This window comes from Perna viridis, chromosome 7, assembly GCF_037379345.1.
Source record: "Perna viridis isolate PV_CMFRI_1.1 ecotype Kerala chromosome 7, ASM3737934v1, whole genome shotgun sequence".
NCBI lineage: Eukaryota > Metazoa > Mollusca > Bivalvia > Mytilida > Mytilidae > Perna > Perna viridis.
Genome location: NC_142451.1, coordinates 7767354 through 7787413, shown reverse-complemented (window position 1 = coordinate 7787413; position 20060 = coordinate 7767354). Strand labels below are relative to the sequence as shown.

At 33.4% G+C, this 20060-nt stretch overlaps 2 protein-coding genes across 4 annotated transcripts in view; one reads left to right on the top strand and one right to left on the bottom strand.

Moving 5' to 3' along the window:
- Positions 1-276: 276 nt before the first annotated feature.
- On the top strand, positions 277-6520 carry LOC148611159 (perlucin-like). Of its 2 annotated transcripts, XM_088591340.1 has the most exons (5): positions 277-431; positions 865-959; positions 4970-5063; positions 5390-5600; positions 6408-6520. In XM_088591340.1, the coding sequence occupies exons 1-5, from the start codon at positions 389-391 to the stop codon at positions 6433-6435; spliced, it is 471 nt and encodes a 156-aa protein (XP_088447466.1). In that variant the 5' UTR covers positions 277-388; the 3' UTR covers positions 6436-6520. The 2 variants fall into 2 exon arrangements, with proteins under 2 accessions (XP_088447466.1, XP_088447467.1); XM_088591341.1 differs by lacking the exons at positions 277-431; positions 865-959 and adding an exon at positions 1673-2202.
- Positions 6521-14205: 7685 nt separating this feature from the next.
- LOC148611158 (FMRFamide receptor-like) overlaps positions 14206-20060 on the bottom strand; it is a 43072-nt gene continuing 37217 nt past the window's right edge. For both annotated transcript variants that reach the window (XM_088591338.1, XM_088591339.1), the window contains one exon: positions 14206-17174. In XM_088591338.1, the coding sequence (XP_088447464.1) occupies positions 15980-17149 (1170 nt within the window). In that variant the 5' untranslated portion in view covers positions 17150-17174 and the 3' untranslated portion in view covers positions 14206-15979. The remainder of the gene's footprint in view (positions 17175-20060) is intronic.

Here is a 20060-nt window from a genome sequence, read left to right as displayed (position 1 = left end):
ATCCTGAATCCATTGAACTCTCCGCCTCTGCTTTAAGGTTTAGAGATGAAGAGTTTTACAGAAAATCCCTTGTTTCATACTTTTGTTCAATCACAAAATATTTAGTAATAGTTAACGATTATTTGTTTTGCTGATTTTAAAATAACTTTAAAACTTAGATTCTTTAATTTAAAAAAAAATGTTACCAAACCATGAGCCGACTAGTCTTCTATCTTTTGTTAAAAAGGTTTAAAAACATACACATTGATTATTTAATAACGGGAGATACAATTCAGTGATCATTTTGAAACCATAAGGACACTTTACATACACGTTGGACTCTAAATAGATTTGTGTTATCTAATTTCAAATTATAGGCACATTGAGGTTAATATCTAGGGCACCAAATATGAAAATTCTGCTCTGTGTCGTTTGGGTTGTCCTAAAAACGGGTAAGTGTACAACACAACTTAACTGTGTCTGTAACATAAAGCAGTGGTTGAAAGGCAACAGTTACATGTCTGTAGAGCATGACTGAGTTGGTGGACCATCATTTCATTTTTATCATACAAATTTATCATATATATAAAAGTCTATGTATAATGTTCACGAACGAAGTCTTAACATAAAGAATTCATTAAACGACTCCTAACCTATCAATGAATTCTGCTGTTAAGGTTTTGGAGAAGTAATACGCATTTAGTAAGCTTTTTTGTTACATGTACCTGTACTTTTTCTTTTTTGTTTCAACATCTCTTTTTTCAAATGTTTTGAATCCTTTAAATTTTGATCTGACCTAGGTTTCCTTGGTTGTTATTGTTGTTGTAAATTGCACATCTAACACTACATACATTAAATAACAGACACGTTTTATTCTTTTTTCAGTAACTATAAATGCTGAGTGTCCTATCGGATGGGTCCATTATGATATATCCTGTTTCTACTTTGGAACAGATTCTTTGAGTTGGTATGATGCACATGTAAGTCATACATCAAAAAGACGAATAGAATGTATAGAAAAAAATGCCATTGTTAATGTCTGTACAAGTAAGACTGGGTAATTGCAATACGCAAACATAAAACCGCTAATTTTACCATAACATCAATACCCGAAGTCCAAAAATATCCTCGCGTCCGTCCAATTACACATATGCAAATTTTTATGTCTTAGAGTTAGGTACCACGGCTAACGTAACCGTCGCCTCTCTTCCATCGGTACAGATAGACGTACATTTCCACGATGGAGTATTCCTCGACTTGTAGCATGTGCAGACCATCAGACTTTGATAAATTCTGTGGAAAAAAAAACAAAAACAAAAACAAAAACGGTAAGTTCGAAAAATCATAACTTATATTTGGCTCAGAAAATAAGATTGCTCTTTATAAGTATATTGTTCGGTAAAATATTGCATGTTAAGGTTTTGAGTCATAATTTATACGAGGTTCAATTACAGCAGAACATCACAAAATGACTGAGGTCCAAAACATACACTGTACATATGGCTAAAATTTGTTTGGAGTATTTAACTGTGTATGAAGTGAAAACTAACTGAACAGTCAAACACTAATTCGTGTGAATTACTACCTTGAGTTTCAGTACATATATTTATCGTGTCTTCAATCATGAAACTTCATTTCAGTGGTTGCAGAAATGGCACGAACAGGAAGGCAAACGATAAGTTTTATTATCATACGAAGAGATCATTTATTTGCGGATGATTTCAACTACTCACAGAATGCTTGTTATCGGTTAAAGGTGTAAATCACTGAATAATATTCGTGGTTTTAGGTTCTCTTGCACATGTCTTTTTCTTTGGTTACATAGCTGTAACATTTTTCATACCATAATTATAAGAAAAAATATCTGTATCTCACCAAAGAGTACACGTGTACTAAATAATTGGTTGATATATTTGGTTTTTTTGTTGTAGTTTCTTCTTTTTTTTCCCCATATTTCCTTAAAATTTCATAGACGGGTTCTTATTGCTTTGTTAACATGTGCACAATAACGATTAATGTTGACTTTTCGTTACCAAGACATCGTATCGTGTTATTTCTTCCAGCTCCCCCTTTCTTACACCGTCATATTGAAATTATTTTTTTCTTAATCTTTATTAATCTTTATAATTTGTTTATTGTAGGAGTTGCACCTCTTTAATGTGTATAAAAATAAAGTGCAGAATTGGAAAAATATTGATAAATACATTTTTGAGATTACACAAAGTAGGTACTATCCACAACATAAGGTTACAAAAATGGCTACGTTCAACATGGTAGAAACGTAGTGAAAAATAATTTAATTACTTGATGATAGAATGTGCAAATGTTCAATATGAATATAAACACTGTGTAAGTTTGACAAGTATTGGTTGGATACATTTTGAGTTACAGATCACACAAAGTTGTTAGCTCTAAGCGGGACGAATGACGGACATACGGAATCGAGCGACTACTAGACGTACTTTCACCTTTAGTGATGCCAATCAAAACAAATGTTTATATTATAGATATAAAACAAACGTGAGAAGAAGCATTTAAAATAACAGGAAAAATCCAGAAGGAAAGAGAAAACGATTTGCGCAAATTCGATGAGGAAACCAAGAAATCATAAATAAAATGGTAGACAAGTTATAGAGAGAAAGAATGAAATTAACAACAAATCTGGACACTTCAAGTACGAGAAGAACGAGAACGTAAAACCGGGAATAGGATTGATAAGCAGAACAACGAGAATGTTAAACAGGGAATAGGATTGATCGGCAGAATAACGAGAATGTTAAACAGGGAATAGGATTGATCGGCAGAATAACGAGAATGTTAAACAGGGAATAGGATTGGTTGGTGGAAGAACGAGAACATAAAACAGGGAATATGATTGATTGGTGGAAGAACGAGAACGTAAAACAGGGAATAGGATTGATAAGCAGAATAACGAGAATGTTAAACAGGGAATATGATTGATCGGTAGAATAACGAGAATGTTAAACAGGGAATATGATTGATCGGGAGAAAAACGAGAATGTTAGACGGGGAGTAGGATTGATAGGCAGAACTAGGCAGCTATTCAGAACAAAGAAAGAAACATCTAACAAAAGGACACAATTATGTATTAAGAACTGGCTCTTTCTTTGTAAGCTGGTACGCATAATACACATTGTCAAGTTTCAGATATCCTATGGCGTAATAAAGACATATGGCAATTGTATATGATTACGTTCTAATTGTATATGATTACGTTCGTATTGTACATAATTACGTTCTTATTGTAAATGATTACGTTCTAGTTGTATATAATTACGTTCTAAATGTATAGATGATGTTCTGTTTTATTTCGAGAATTTGGAACTAACAATAATACTATAGTTCTTGGTAGAGATTCCTCATACTTTGTAAGAAATAATTCCAAATCATCTTCCAAATATACAGAGGAGGATGTTTACAAAACGCTGAATATTTAATCGACAACATATTTGTCCAGTGTTGTCGACGTGTTTTTCAACAAACGGTCGACATTCCGATGTGAACATATTGTGCTCCTTTACTTGCTGACCTTTTCCTTCACTCTTATGAGGCTGACTTTATAGCTGATCTGATCCGAAAGAAAGAATATTGTTTAGCGAGATCCTTTAATCTCAGTTTCCGCTATATAGATGACGTATTATCTGTAAACAATCCTAATTTCGGGGATCTGATACATCGCATCTACCCTAAAGAACTTGAGATAAAGGATATTACAGAAACTGTGAAGTCAGCCTCATATCTTGACCTACACTTAGAAATCGATAGTAAAGGAAAACTATTGACCAAACTTTATGACAAACGTGACGACTTTTCATCCAGAATTGTCAACTTTCCTTTCATCTGTGGCAACATCCCTTCAGCACCTGCGTATGGAGTGTTCATATCACAACTCTTACGTTATGCCAGAGCTTGCAGAAACTACGCAGACTTTTTGTATCGCGCTAGAACTCTAACAAATAGGCTTCTGGAACAGGGTTATGTTGCTACAAGATTGAAGTCATCACTACAGAAATTTTATGGTCGTCATCATGAATTCGTGGATCGTTATGGTGTATCCATCTGCACCATGAAACCTGATTCATTCAACGGGTCATAGTTTTCCTTTCCTCGTTTGTCTATCTCGGACTTGACCTTTTATGAGCAACTTGGCGGATGTTTCTAGAAAAACAGAGGACGCTTACCCTACCGGTGCACCTGGTCCATGCTCCTAGGTTTTAATGGAGTCCGAGTTGCTCATTTGCTTTTGTTACTTTGTATTTATGATTTTGGTGACGTTATGTTCTTTGTCGTGTATGTCTGTTTTCCATGTCTGGTCTTTGTCCCTGCATTACATTCGTTTGATTACCGCTGTACTCTTTCAGCATTCCATTAATTTATATCTTCAGCGAGCACATAAAATCAATGCTTGTAAAATATATGTTAGCTGTCAACAAAATGGTTACAATGATGTAAACTAATACACCAAACTTGTATAAAATGAAACTGAGCGACCTCACTATAAAATAAATGACAAAACTATTGACAGCGACAACGGCCGGAGTAACTTAACAGGCTTCCGTAATGATTATTATATTTTTACACCAAAGTTATGTAGGACAAAACATATGAGTAAGGAAGTTATTTGGTTTCTTTAAGGGGAAACGTATGTTTTCTTTCTTATTGTATATCGTGCATGCTTACATGGGAGTGGATAGGTAGTTAAGTTGATTGTGTGCTTGAGAAAGATGTACAGCATTGTATGATTTTTGATTCTTTTAATTATGTTTCTCAACTGTATGTTTTGACAACGACGAAAGAAGACAAATTGTGATCGTCAACAAAAATGATTGATCATTGGTGGAAATTGGATTTTTTTCTTCAGTTTTTTAATGTTTTAAAAATTGATTAACTTGCTATATTGACCATATCTTGTTACACCTAAAGCAATCCAACTTTTGTAATTTTACTTTTGTCTCCTATTCATAACTAGAACTCATGCAGAGGTCACAATGCCAGGTTAGCTGAAATATACTCAGTTGAAGTAATGGCTTACCTTCGACAGATGGCAAAATCATACGGTTTTAGTAAGTTAATGCTTGAATTCAGATCATGTAACAATACCCCCCATGTGAATTTATTGCGAATCGAAATTCACGAAAAACAAAATCATTCCACATGAGTTTGATACATACATTTACATATATGGCTTGCATCAAACAAATTTATATTATATAAACAAGAACCACTCAGTCGAGGTGAACATGACTTCAAGCTAAAACATATTTTATCCGCTACAACGGAATTCTAAGTTTAAATGAATTAGTACATTGGTAACGATGTCTTATTTTTTATTGTAATGCACATCGAACAAAATATGATCATATCAAAGGTATTTTATAATTCACTTTAGCTTACTGGCTTGGCGGCAGAGATGACATCATAGAGGGTCGATGGCAATGGTCAAGTACAGGCGCAAATTTCACCGTATCGGACTGGGCACCGCATGAACCAGATAATGCTGACAAAGGTGGGCAGGACTGCTTGCTCCTACTTCCAAGAGCTGACTTTAAGTGGGATGACCAAGGATGCAGACTCCACTACAGATTTATCTGTGAATCAGAGTATGTTTCGTCTATTATATACTCAAAATCAACTTTTGTCCAACTAAAAAATGCAAACATTTCAAACTGAAAAGAATTATTTAGGTTGAACTGGACTTCAGGTTTTTAAAGGCACAAATGATGAATAGTTCTTTGTAGCATCATAAGTAATTCTACCGTAAAAAAACCCGATACAGATTTCACCTGTTATTTCGAGATTTTTTCATGCTGTTATCTTTTTGTTAAATTTGTTAAATATGTTTTAACTAATTTCAAATAATATAGAATCAAATCGCTTCGGTTAATGTCTGATTGAGTGATAATGTTTGAAATGTAAGCAGTTGGTAGAAACATTAACTTGATTGCACTCGCATGAAAGGGGAGTGACTGTAATTAGACACTAAAGACACCTGCCTGTTCAGTTGGTTTTTGTTTCTTAAAAATTCGTCATATTGACATTTATTTCATTCTCTTGTACAAACCTCAAAGTTACTGAATGAAACTCAAAGGGCAGATTATGTCTCAGAATTTGATGTTCGTGATTAAATAAAAAAAATCATTCTTTCTTTTTGTAACGTTCTCTGTGAACAGTCACGTTTTTATCACAAAATCTGACTTTATGATATAGAGTATCGTTTCGAGTTGTGTAGAAACTTCATATAACTGTAAATGTACTGGAAACTAAATATTTGGAAACCTGCCTGATCCGATAATTTCCAGATTTCTCCATCAAATAGTTCATTGATATGTGTATTGATCAATATGGTCTTATACTGTTATATTTGTTCACTGAAGTTTGTGTTTTGGTAGACACTGGTTACGTTTCAGGTACCCAGGAGAGCCACTAATTGGATGATGATTGAACAGTTAGATGTTATAGAATGTCCAACGTGGAAAATTCCCCTTAACTAAACGACCATTAAATGCATCTGTATTGATAAGTAGTTTTGTTTTTTTCAACAACAGCTTCACGAAAATCCGATTTTATATGACAGGCTAAATACTGACATAGATGGCACCTGTAATTTATTAAGTGTGACGTACAGTTATTGCTTTGATAAATATATTTTAATAAATTGAAAATGACATTGAATCAAGTAAATTTGGTTAAATGTTTGAGTGATAACGGTTGAAATTTATGTATAAGCATATGATAGAAGCAGTAAGGTTGAAGGGCGCTGGTGCCCACTTAAAACAAGTAAAGTTGTGCAAATGTAAACTAGAAATACTGTGAGGAATCTATTGAACATTGCTTTTGCTAATATTTTGATTAAGGTTATAGGGTCACGGAGTGCTGCTATACCCTGCGTACGGCGCCTTCTACACCTACCGTACCGGCTGATACCCTGCGTACGGCGCCTTCTACACCTACCGTAAAGGCTGATACCCTGCATATTGTTAATATGATATTTTGTTGTTTAATTTATATTATGAATAATTTCAACATCAACATTAAGATTCTTCCTTTTTTTTTATAGAAGAATATAACTCGAGTAGTTTTGTAGGCAGATGAGACTGAGAATCAGACGTCTGCGGAAATATGATATCAATGCCCAATGGAGAAATCTATATAAAATCATGCACCTTTTACATTTCCCCCAGACAATCCGTTATTCACAAACTCCCTTTCATCACCAGACAAAATGGTTTTGAATTTGTCGATATATATAGCATAATTTCAAAGGTTGGTGTCCAATTCTGTGACTTTGCTGACCGGACATTCATTTAGATTATGACCGACAGACCATCGTATATTTATAATAAAATAATGACAGGTCGCGTGCAACGAAATTATCTCAGCGCGAGACCGGAAATTGAAATAGCTGGTCATTTATTACAATACGCTGTATTGGACAACAATTGAAACACGATTGCTTCAATGAAAACCAGACGTGATTGTCAAAACAGACGTTTAATTTGTAAATTGAGGAAATCATCCGCGATTCTATTATTTTCAAACAAATGCCATTGATGCGTTTTATTGTACACGAATTTGCGATGATAAACATGACGTCTGGTGGATAGATGTATATATATATATATTTTGCCAATACAACTAAATTACTAAAGTTTCTACAATTAAGTTTCCTTGAGTACGCAAACTTTAATGAGCTTCGGTGATAAATCTTTTTTTTTCTCAAGTAATGTGATAAGGGGAGTAAGAATTGTGACGATTTCGTTATTAATTTAAAAGCAAATATCCATAATCTAAGCAATGTCGTTTTTTCGCCTGAAATTAGAAAATTAGAAAGTAGAAATTTGTATCACATTCTACAATAATTTTACCACGATGCAATTTGGTAAGTGATATTTTTCAGAAACAAGTATTATTACTTATTGAAGACTCAGCCTGCTGGTATTGCTGCTAGATAGATTCATTTATATCCACGCCAATAGTTTGTCGTATAATTTATTTCGTTGCCTACAGAAACAATAAAATTAGAAAAGTTACAAAAATGGCCTCCTGGTTAGATGAGCAAGGACTACTTACCAGAAGAACGACCTATGAAAATAATTGTAGACAACCCTTCTCTTTAAACTTCATTCGTCACATAGGACTGACTACTGATTTAAATAATCTTTCGAAAATTTATTGATTGTAGGAAAAGACAGGAAAATGTCACACGATTAATATGGCCAGATAATCTTTTGACTCCATGTTTTTACAACAGACGATAAAACAGGTCTTATGCAATAACGTGTAATTGTATAAATATGGAAGTGTACGTATTCTTTCGCCTTGAGCGAAGGAATGCGTGCGATAAGGACCATATTTGACCCCCAGTTTTACGAAAAAAAAGTTTAAAGTAAATGACAAAAATGCAATATACTCCTTTGAAAGAGTAATCAAGGGAACCAAGGTTATAGCGGTAATCAAAAGAATGTAATCCAAGGACAAACACCATACATGGAAAACAGATATACACAACAAAGAACAAAAAGTAACTAAAATCATACATACAAAATAACAAAAGCAAATGAGCAACTCGGACTCCACTAAAAACTGTGAGCATGGACCAGGTGCACCGGTAGAGTAAGCGTCCTCTGCTTTTCTAGAAACACCCTCTGAGTTGCGCATAAAAAGTCAAGTCCGGGGTAGACAAACGAGGAAAGGAAAACTATGACCCGTTGAATAAATCAGTTTTCATGGTGCCGATGGATACACCATAACGATCCACGAGTTCATGATGACGACAATAGAACTTCTGTAGTGATGACTTCAATCTTGTAGCAACATAACTCTGTTCCAGAAGCCAATTTGTCAGAGTTCTAGCGCGATGCAAAAAGTCTGTGTAGTTTCGGCAAGGTCTGGCATAACGTATGAGTTGTGATATGAACAATTAGTGAAAGTGGCATTTAGAAATCACAAACGATGATATAGGGTCAAATTGGCGAAGGCACTAAAAACTGCCAAAATATTTCTCCATGTCAACGTTTTAATTATCAGTCATGTTTTTAAAATATGCAATTGGCGCATACCATAAATTCCCTAATTATGTCTTGGAAGTGTGGCATATAATTTTGTACGTGTAAGCGATGGCCAAAATTTGAAAAAGTACACAATAAGACAAAAATTCCGTAAAAAGTCCGTGACATTCTTTCGTCAACATTTTGCATTTTTTGACGGTCACCTTTTCCTCATGACTTTTATATATCGATATCTTATTGAAAAATATATTGTTTCTGACCAACATATCATAGATGATTTTCATAGTGTCTACATATTGATTTTAAAAGTTTTTACTTGTATATTATTATTATTATTTCATCTAAAATATGACGCATCCTCCACAAACGTTTTGAAACTTATGGCTATGGGTTCCACAGTTTTTATCGCATTTAGTTCTCTTTATTTTCACTTATTTATTGTTCATATCTTCTGTACTGTTTTGACTACTGCATTTACCGATTTTAACTGGAGGCAATTTTATGCTGCCCATTTGTGTTGCAATATACCTGAAACAATGAACCGTAATGGAAGCGGGAGATTTAGCACGCTATAAAACCTGGTTTAAACCATATATCATTTTTGAATGACTGTACCAAGTCAGGCCCGTTGCTGTGGCTTCAAACTTTTCGGTTTTCACCCTGATATTGCCGTTCGTTATACGGATTTTCCTGTAATTTTAAACTATTCCTTTTGAAAACTGCTCAGGTTTTACCAGTTCGGTAATTTTTATCATTACTCTTCTTTGATTCTTTTACCAAGTATTGGTCGATTCTCCGTACACAACTTTTTTTTTAAACGCCAAATAACAAAAAACAATACAATACTCTATCCATGCAGGATTACTGACATGATCAAACTAAATCACGAAGATAACAATTCTAGGGTTAACAATCTCGTAGCTCATTATGCATGACAGCAGCTACAATATTTTTTCATAAAAATAGCCATAGCTTGATCATGGTTTACTTTAGTTAAGAAAAATTATTAATAAAAAAAATATACAATTTAAGTACATCACATTGCCAAACTGTTAACATACTAGAATGTGTACCTTGTAAATTACAATCAAAATATGAATTTTAACTGTCAGTCTCTGTAAGAATCAGGCAGTGGGTGAAACATGGCATGAAAAAAAAACATTATTTTGATAGCGTAATTCAACTATTTGCACAATCAGAATCAAAGTAAAACGACAACAGTTTCCATATCATTTTGGAATTGAAATTATATGTCATTTAAATGTACTGAAATCAACATTTCAAGGACATATAAATCTGTCAAAAACCTCATTTTTCTAACATTCTTTTGAAAAATTTCTGAGCAAAGCCAGTGATGCAGAGATCAAATAATGGTCTTTATAAATAGAAAAGGTATCATTGAGTGGTATTACATTGTCAGATTTGTAGGATTTTGACATGCATGTTTCTTATTTTTCTAATTTTGCCTGGTTCTTACAAACACTTACACTTAATTGTTCAAGAGAAAAGTCTGCTTGGAATTGAACTTAGTATTCAAGCTTAATTACAAACAAGAAGAAAATCATGTTGTTTTAACAGAAACACAAAACATATCAATCTTTGACATGTATCAATGGTGTAGCCATAAATTTAAACGGGTAAATGTTCGATCTTTTTGGAGTGCGTCTATGGAAGATTCTAAATCCGATTTGATTGGGGAAATATAAGTGTCTTTTTCTAAAGGTTTCGTCAATAAGCGATGTGTCCTTATGAAGAATATCATTATATTTTGGTAAAACATTTGGTAGAAATTAAATGATAGCAGAATGAGAAAAAAAAATAGAACAATGAGAAGAATTTTTAGGAAAATAGTCATGATTTTATTGTCAAATGATTAAGGGTGGCGTTTTTAAGGTGATGACATGGATTCACTGTACTGAGGCACTGTATTCAAAAGCAGATTTTTGGCCTGAAATGAAGTGTTTCCTTATCATATGACTTAGAATGTTCTGTGATACTCAACCCCGCATGAAAGAGTAATCAAGGGAACAAGATTATAGCGGTAATCAAACGAATGTAATCCAGGGACAAACACCAGACATGGCAAACAGCCATACACAACAAAGAACATAACATACCTAAAATCATACATACAAAGTAACAAAAGCAAATGAGCAACTCGGACTCCACTAAAAACGGGGAGTATGGACCAGGTGTACCGGTAGGATAAGTGTTGAAAGAACTGGGATAGATTTTACCTACGGTGGGGACATAACCTTTTGTAGGTTTAACTGGTTTGGAGCTGGCATATCAGTTATCTGCTATGTTTGTACATTTGTGTAATTAATATTCTTTTATTCTATTATTTCAGTTTTAACAGAGAACTCATGCCTTTTTTAACTGTGTTAAAGGTGTGTTTAATCGTGTAATGTTTTTCCACAGTGGCCTGATTTTTAAAGGGAAGGGTTGTGATCAAGCCAAACTACCCTAACCCCGCAACATTTTTGCGCCTGTCCCAAGCCAATATTTTCTGCCTCTTATGTCTTGTTTCGTTTTCATCTTTAGTTTATTTTTTTTATGTTACTTGAGGAGCAACTCTTTCGCTGTATTATGATGTCTTCAGTCTGCCCTGTGGTATGAAGATTTCCGCATCGTTCATTGATGAACAATGGATGGACTTGGGCTGACATTTTCATCGGGGGGGGGAGGGGTGTGGGTTGATATATACACGATGCCAATTCTCGTTAAACATTTAAACATTTGAACGTTAAACTTTCTATTTGTTGTCTTTTTTGATATATGCACCATACCAATTCTCGTTAAACATTTAAACGTTCTATTTGTTGTCACTGATATATACACTATATACTTCTCGATAAACAAGTTTAGATACATTTTTTATTGAAATGTATATGTTTACGAATTTGATCCAGGGTAGCCTGGACTCTTTATGTCAGTTGTCTATATTGTTATTATTGTTTAGATAATATTAATGGTAAAAAGGTTTTGTGGTGTTTTGGGACTCATTCAAAGCGTGCTATTAAGTGCGCTATAATGCCTAGAAGGGTCCGGGAATATTTTTTTCTTTTTTAATGAGACAATTACTGGTCATATGATTTTTTGATTATCATTTTGCTACTTTAAGTGTATCGCCATTGTCATTTGAGACTTGCTGATATTTAACAGATCTTATGCTCCAATTTTGAAATTAGCATTTGTAGTGAAATTTGACGCGTTAAGATCATAGGGGCATACACAGTGTACGGCCACAGTCTAATATTATTGTAATTTAATTGTATCTGCCAATATGTATTGCAAATTCATTTAGTTACTTATTTATTTTCATCTCCATTACCTTTTTACCCCTAACAATGCCGAACATGATTTTATATCGGATATCACCGGACATGATTTTATTCCGGACATTATATTACCAACAACCTAATTGTTCATCGGTAAGCGAAACTATATGTACGGTCTTGATCCACGCTGAATTTGCTGATTCGCTTTTCTATTGTCATGGGTTTTTCTATGGTTGCTTTATTTCTTAATTTTGTTTGTAAATGAAAGCAAAATCTAGAGTGGAGAAATTCTCAGTTGAGTTAGTAAACATTCCTTCAGGATACGTTGAAACAAAGACCATTCATTTACTTTTAAATAAATCCAATTAAAATCAGTATTGAATCTGATGACCCGGGTTGTCTCTTGATTTTAGTATTGATTGGTGGTCTAGACTCTGACGGCAATCGTCGTAGAGGATTATTAAGGATTACTTCCCGGTTGCTTGATTTACTTCTAACACCAGGAATCTCATTTACAGTTGAGGTATACTGTAAGTGCTAACAACATGAGATCCATCCCAAAACTCCAGCTAAACAAACTGCATTTATTGTTACAATGAATATCAGCCACTATATTTGAATATCAATGATTTTGGTTGAGGTAATGTGGTACACGGACACGTTCCAATAGTACCTAATTTAGCTTATGAAGCGTAATTTGTTTGGAAAAATTTCAACTGACATCGTTTAAACATTGATTTTGGACATTGACATCAGTTTTTGGCATGTTGTACAATTATGAAATTGTTAAGCGTAAATTTATTTCGTTTATGGAACTGTCAGTATACATAATACAAACATCAGCATAAAGATGGTCATGCTGACAGATTTGATAGGAAAATAATAGATTAATAAAACAAACGCCTTAAGACTTCTATTTTAATGTGTTGCAACACGTTAATACATTGAATACCATGATGTCGAAACTTTAGCTGTTTGAACTTTTACCATCTGAATTGTTTGGTTCTATATTGTGTCTAAAATATCAGCAGACGTATTTCTTTTAAATGATCTGTGATGTCATTGTAAATATAAAAAAGAAGAGTGTTATTATTTTAGTTTGTGTTAATCCTTTGATCACACAAGGAATACTTGTCACCGTTCAGAATAGGTCTTTAAGTTAATTCACTTCACAACTAATAGGCAAGCACCTATTCGGAAAAGGGCATTCCGTTACGTATTGTGCTCGTATCACTTTTATACGGTGTCTGTCACCTTTAATGGTTTGTTAACCTGCTACCTCGGACATTTTTATGGTTTTTAAACATTGACCTAATGAGAATGAGTCGTTTGTTCTGTACAATCTATTCATTCAAATATATCAATTTGAAAAAAAAACCTCACGGAACGACTTACTATTGATGTTCTGAATTAAAATATTTTATAGGTTCACTTTTACTAGGTTCCTTGTTTGGTTGTGTTGTGGCATACATTTACCAATTTAATTTGTTGGTTGTGTTGTAGCATACATTTACTAATTTAATATGCTTTTGGCGTGCATACAGTTAAAATATGATATAGTTTTTGAATCCAACAACCTCTAGATTACAGTTTTTTTATGTCGATCTTTTAATAAATAAAACAATGGTTCAGTGTAACCATACTTTTCGAATGTAACACCATTTTGTTTCAGTGCTGTCAACTTTCACTTTCTTCTTGGGTAGCGACCCGTATTTTTGTTGCATAGTGAACATTGGGTTGTTAATCTCCTATGATCAATTATGATGGGCGGAAACGATATAAAACAAAATCTAAGCAGAAATATAAACACACAAAACAATACAAACCTACAAATTCAAGAATCTATAATCCTAAACAAATTCGATCAGCAACCATTGATTTCTAAAAAGAGACAAAAAAACTGTGTTATGCTGATATATATTATTTATTTCGGACCAATGAACAATACATATATCATACTATCAATCTTCTTGTTATCACATGCAAAAACAAAATGATCGCCCGCTTGTACATTTTAAACGTTGATAATGTACACCAAAGTGATATTATCCATTTAAAATTAAAAAAAGGACTGCAGGTTGTATTTGAAATTTATCGTTAAACCTTAACGTAAATCATATACTCTTTTAAGAAGTCATGCAAATTAACCAACAGTAAACTTTAAAACAGTAAAGTTTTTAATGTTTTGATAATCCATTCAAAACATTATTTTTCTTGATGTAATGACTGTAGTTTCCCCGCTAAAATTGGCCTAACGTGCCCTAAATTTCAAATGCTGCAATGGGTTAATCAGAAATAAACACCCCATACATTGATTTTAAAAGTTCCCTACGTTAAATTGATTTCCCCATTTTTTGTACACGATACTTCTTGAGAGTGATTGTGTGATATCTTTCAGTCACGAGCCTGTATTAAAAAAATACTTTCATATTAGATTTATCAAGTAATTTTAGAAACTTAACAAAAGGTTGGCAGTTATAATAATATACTGCCAAAAAAAAAAAAAAAAAAAAAAAAACGGAAATCGAGAAGTATTCCAGACTCCGAACCATGTATCGACGTAGGCTATTTCAGAGAAATATCAAATTCTTTGTCACAACAGGAAAATTGGATAATAAGAGAAACTATTAGTCTTTGTAAGAATCAGGTGGCAGTCAAGACATTATAGATAGTTACCAAGTTGATTTTATTGTATTAATGGTACAGAATTAGCAAGTTGCATGCCAAACATTTAAATAAAATGTTGATAGCATAAAAATATGAAAACGTACTATTGAAAAACAAATTAACGTGGGATCATACCATCAGCGGAGTAAAATGGCCTTAATGACAATAGTTTCAAATCTAAATAATTAGGAGAAAATTGTCAATGGGACAACCATCCACGTAGTCATAACAAAACAATATGTACCGATATCCTTACACATAGAAGTTCGATTAAAACCAAGTCTGGTTAGATGGTACAAACGCCACCCGATTCTGACAAATACTTGTACTCAAAACAGGTATACATTTGATAGAAAAGGTGTTCTGCAAGTGAAACATGATTGTCCTATTAGGGGTAAGAGTGAAGCAATATTCCTCATAAAAGAGGGTCATATACGAAATAATTAAATTTGTATAATTTGTATATCATTATATCATTTTTTTTTGGATTTATTGCAGGCGATATAAATCCTAACAACTTAGCGTTTTGTTTTCATTAAACTTATCGCACTTTCGCTATGTCCTTTATACTCACTAAAACAAATGCTTTTGAGGCATATTGTTATAAACAAATTTATATCACACATCACTTCACCGGGTTCTCTTCAACAAAACAATTGGATTTTAATACTTTCGGTACCAACTTTCTTCATTTCAGAACAGGAATATAAATTTCTCAATGTTTTCTAATTGCTCAAGGGTTGATATATTCTCTCCAGAGATTTGACGCTTTCTGTAAAATGTCTTGGCACTATGCCATAAATCATATGCAGAACTCTGATATTAATAGCGTCTGATCTGTTTTATTAAAGGTTATATGTCCAGTATTCGGGCAAACTCAGAAAATGAAAGCTAAGTGCATTTAGTTCATTAATCCATGAATTATCAACATTGGTATAAAACCAGAGGCAACAAATATATTGTTCTCTTTCCATTGGAGTTCTTTTGGACGCTTAATCTTTATGTACAAAATAATGTGATTTGTCAAACGAATGTTTCTTTGTTATTGTTTCCGCTACCGCTTGAACTGTCTTTCCGATTTAAAATTGACTTCGGTTCCTTTTCGATACACGTGCCATTATTTAATAATCGGCTTTTTTGCGGTTTGATTGTAAAGCATCGCGTGAGAAATATTTTTGTAAATGTTGTTCTAAATATTTTGCTCATACTGCAGTACAACACAAAATTAAAGGCAGAGTTTATGGCAAGGAGTGAGTCAGTTATCTCCCTTATTCCTTTCACAAGATTTGATTCATCCACATAGCCAAAACCGAAAAACAGGGACATAAATGCATCCGGCAATATACAAATGGTAAAAAATATGATAATTGCAATTAACATTAGAGTGATTCTGTTTCTCGATGAGAGTTTTTTACCCTTTACCCTTTGTTTCCTCAGCTCATTGATTATCCTTGCATTCATAAATATTAAAACAATAAGTGGTATGATTGATCTTAGAGAGTTTTGTATCCACTGGTAAGGGTCCATGAACGCAGAATTACTCCCAAGAGCAGTAGGTAGTACTTTGTAGCAAGTTAGATTTTTCGTGGCATCGAAGTTCCGAACTGCTTCATATCGCAATGCCGAAGGGATCGATAGAATTATCATTGTGATGAAGACTACGGTGCTGACTACCCTTGCTCTATGTATAGTACACATTTCTTTGGCCTTTGTTATGTGACATATCGAAATATATCGCTCAAATGCAACGGATACAGTTAACCAGGCGGTGACACAAACTGACATATTGAAAATGTAATGAGCATATGGATAAAAATTTGAGATTATCCGCTTATCTTGATCTAGATTTTGATTCTGCATTACAACCATAATGAAATAAAAGAAATCATTGATGAGCTTGATGGTATCTGAGACCGCCAACGCTGATAAGTAAACATTTGTCGACGTTGCCATGTCCTTGTGACTTAAAACAATAAGTGTCAAGGTATTTCCTATTATTCCAAGGATGCATACTATTGGATAGATAATAAGACCGGTAATAAACTGTGCAACATTGTAAAATCCCGAGTATTCATCTGTTTCAGAGTCACATGGGCCAAGACCTGTAGATGTATTCACGAGCGCACCATCTGATGTCGAATTAAACATTACTAAAAGGCCAGATGCGTTACCACCAATGTCGTAGTTCACCATGATTGGTTGTTTTTCATTAAGTTACCTATAAGAGAATAAAACTGGTGAACATAAGCCATGTATATATCGATAAACACATTGAAATGAAGTTGACAAAATAATTGTCTATAATATGAAACTAATATTGAGTCCATTTTTTTATAATTCATTACATTTCGCATGTACTGATGAAATATATTATGCTTTGTTATACGTCAATGTAAAAAAACGGTACTCGACTTTTTTGAATGGACAAGGACTTCTACATTTTAAGAAAGATGTCCAAATTACTACCCATTTCAATGAATTATCATTCATGATTTTTGTGTGCTTTACGAATCAAGCGTTAGTATGCAAACAGAAAAAAAATGTTTGGTTGTGCAATCGAAATATATTTTCGTTGCCGTGCCATGACCTGATTGTCCGCTATGGAAAATAAGTTTTTCTTACGACAGAAAGATACCAATTATTAGATGTGCTGTCTCTGACGACGACTAGCACGGTGTGTATTTTTACTCGATTACCTAGAGCACAAGAGGTAACCCACGTTTAGCTCGGTGATGTGTCGATCGGTTTTGTATATACCCTCTCATTTCTTTTTATGTATATTATGTAACTCTCTCTTCCTATAGTGTTTTTTTTGTTCCTTATTTGTTTTTACACTGATTTCCCCCTTTTAATATTAAGGTTATTAAAATCTTTCCTTCAAATATATTCAAAATACAATATCTAATATGTTTCAATGAGTCTAAAAAAGTCTAATATGAGTCATGATCGAACATGTAAATAACAAAAGCGTCACTGTCCAATATAACTACGTTTGAAATTATGCTTTTTCTATTGTGTTTGGTCAAAATTGCTTTCTTTGTGTTACTTTTAATTGAACAAGCTATAATAATATGCTCTCTTTGCAGAACCAACGCAGATAATGAAATTTAGTTTTATAGGTTAACAATTGATCAAATTTGGGTGTTTTCGTTTTAGCAAGTGCTTGCAAGCTAATCCTCTTTACCTTTCTCAGCAGACTGTTATTATCTGACCTAAAATATTTCATGGACGCAAACTGTTCATAATCTATTTTGAGTTCATTCAATTTGTTTTAAATAGAAACTAATCAAATTGTCACAGCATATGTAATTAGAAGGGAAAACAAATGTAGAGATGGAAATTTGAAAATCAAATTATGAATCTACAAGTCACAACAGGAAGTTGGCGAATGTTTTTTTGAAAATTCAGCACGTGTTTTGTCAATTAAGTGACTGACAAAGAAGCTTTGTTTCAATTCGGAAATTTAACTTCATTTAAAAAAAGAAAGCAGCAACGTTTGTAGGAAGAGGAATATTGGGTATGGTACAATACGGAAATCAACTATATATTTATTAAGAGTTATAAGTATAATTTAAACAAACATCCCACCAATATTAATACATCAATAATATAATCTATAATCAATACAGTGTTGTAATCATTAATTAAAGTATATTTAAACCATCGTTCTGTGTGGTTTATTTTTTAGTAACTGGTGCAATGTAGTATTTCCTGTCATGAACTTTTGTCCGCCAGTTTGATTGCCAAAAAATATTTGAGTTCGTTAACTGTTATCCGTAAGATAAAAATAACAATTAACTGCAGAACCATGCAGTTCAGTAGACATATGTCCTTCGGCCAAAGATTAACTCTTCCCCGAAGATTAAATAGGGTTAGACATAATGCTTAAAAGAGATTCATATTCATAAAGTGAGTTCTTGAAACGTCCGATATATCTCTTTAATGTATAGTTTAACGGTAGCGTACATGATCTACAAGAACATATACTCTGTGAAAGTTGTAAAATTGATATTGTTATCGCGATAAAGAGTATTGCAACCCATCGATAAAGCTAATGACATAATTTGTACGCCAATACCATTGTCATTAGTATAAATTTTATCGCTGTGTGTTTCTGATAGGCAGCTTGAGAGATATAACGATGGGCAAAATGAATTCCACATGTAAACACATTTTAACATTATTACAACTCTAAAAGTGTTTAGACTTTAACAAACTCTGTGATTCAAAGTATTGTAAGTTGAATAAGTGAGGTAATTTCTCAATCTATTTAAGACTGAATTATGAACTTTCAATGGAAAACTCTATTTTAAAAGGATGATTTAAAGAGGAGTTAGTAGATACCAAAAAAAAACCAAAAAACCACACACACACACACACACACACACAAAACAAAAAAACAAAAAACAAACAAAAAACAAAAAACAAAAACAAAAAAGAATTCAAAACGCAAACTCCCGAAAGAGCTTTTTGTGTTCTGGAAAACAGTACTCCAAGAGTTTGGACGTTATTATGTTTGTATTAAATGAAATGGACATGGTCGCATAAATAACCCGATCTTTTAGATATGTCTTTGTAAATATATACCACACAAGAAGTCTATTTCAGTTCTAACGTCGCCGAAGTTATATAGGAATTGTGTTAAGAAAGCGTTATTTAAAATGAAACAGATTAATTTACCAATAAAACGATCATTAAGTCGCCGACCACGAAGTGTTTTTACTGTGTTTCTTCTTCTTCGTATTATTATTATTATTATTTTAATTCTCCTGTCATAAAGATTGTTGAAAGTGTCCGCCCCTTTTCTCAAAAGTGGCTGGTCCGATTGAGATGAAACTTTCCAAAATGTTAGAACTGCTCTTTGAAGGATGCAGAACTTCTAGCTGCCGTCATTTTTTCAAAATGGCCGCCGGACTAAAGGTACCCATTTTTTTTTTACAACGGAAAATGGAACATCATATATCTCGAAAACCGCTGATCAGAATTTGATGAAACTTGGTATATACATTGAGCTCAATAGTCCAAACAAAATTTCCAATAAAAAAAAAAAAAACAATCGCGTGTGTCCCGGCCGCCATTTTCAAAATGGCCGTCACTGCGTGCG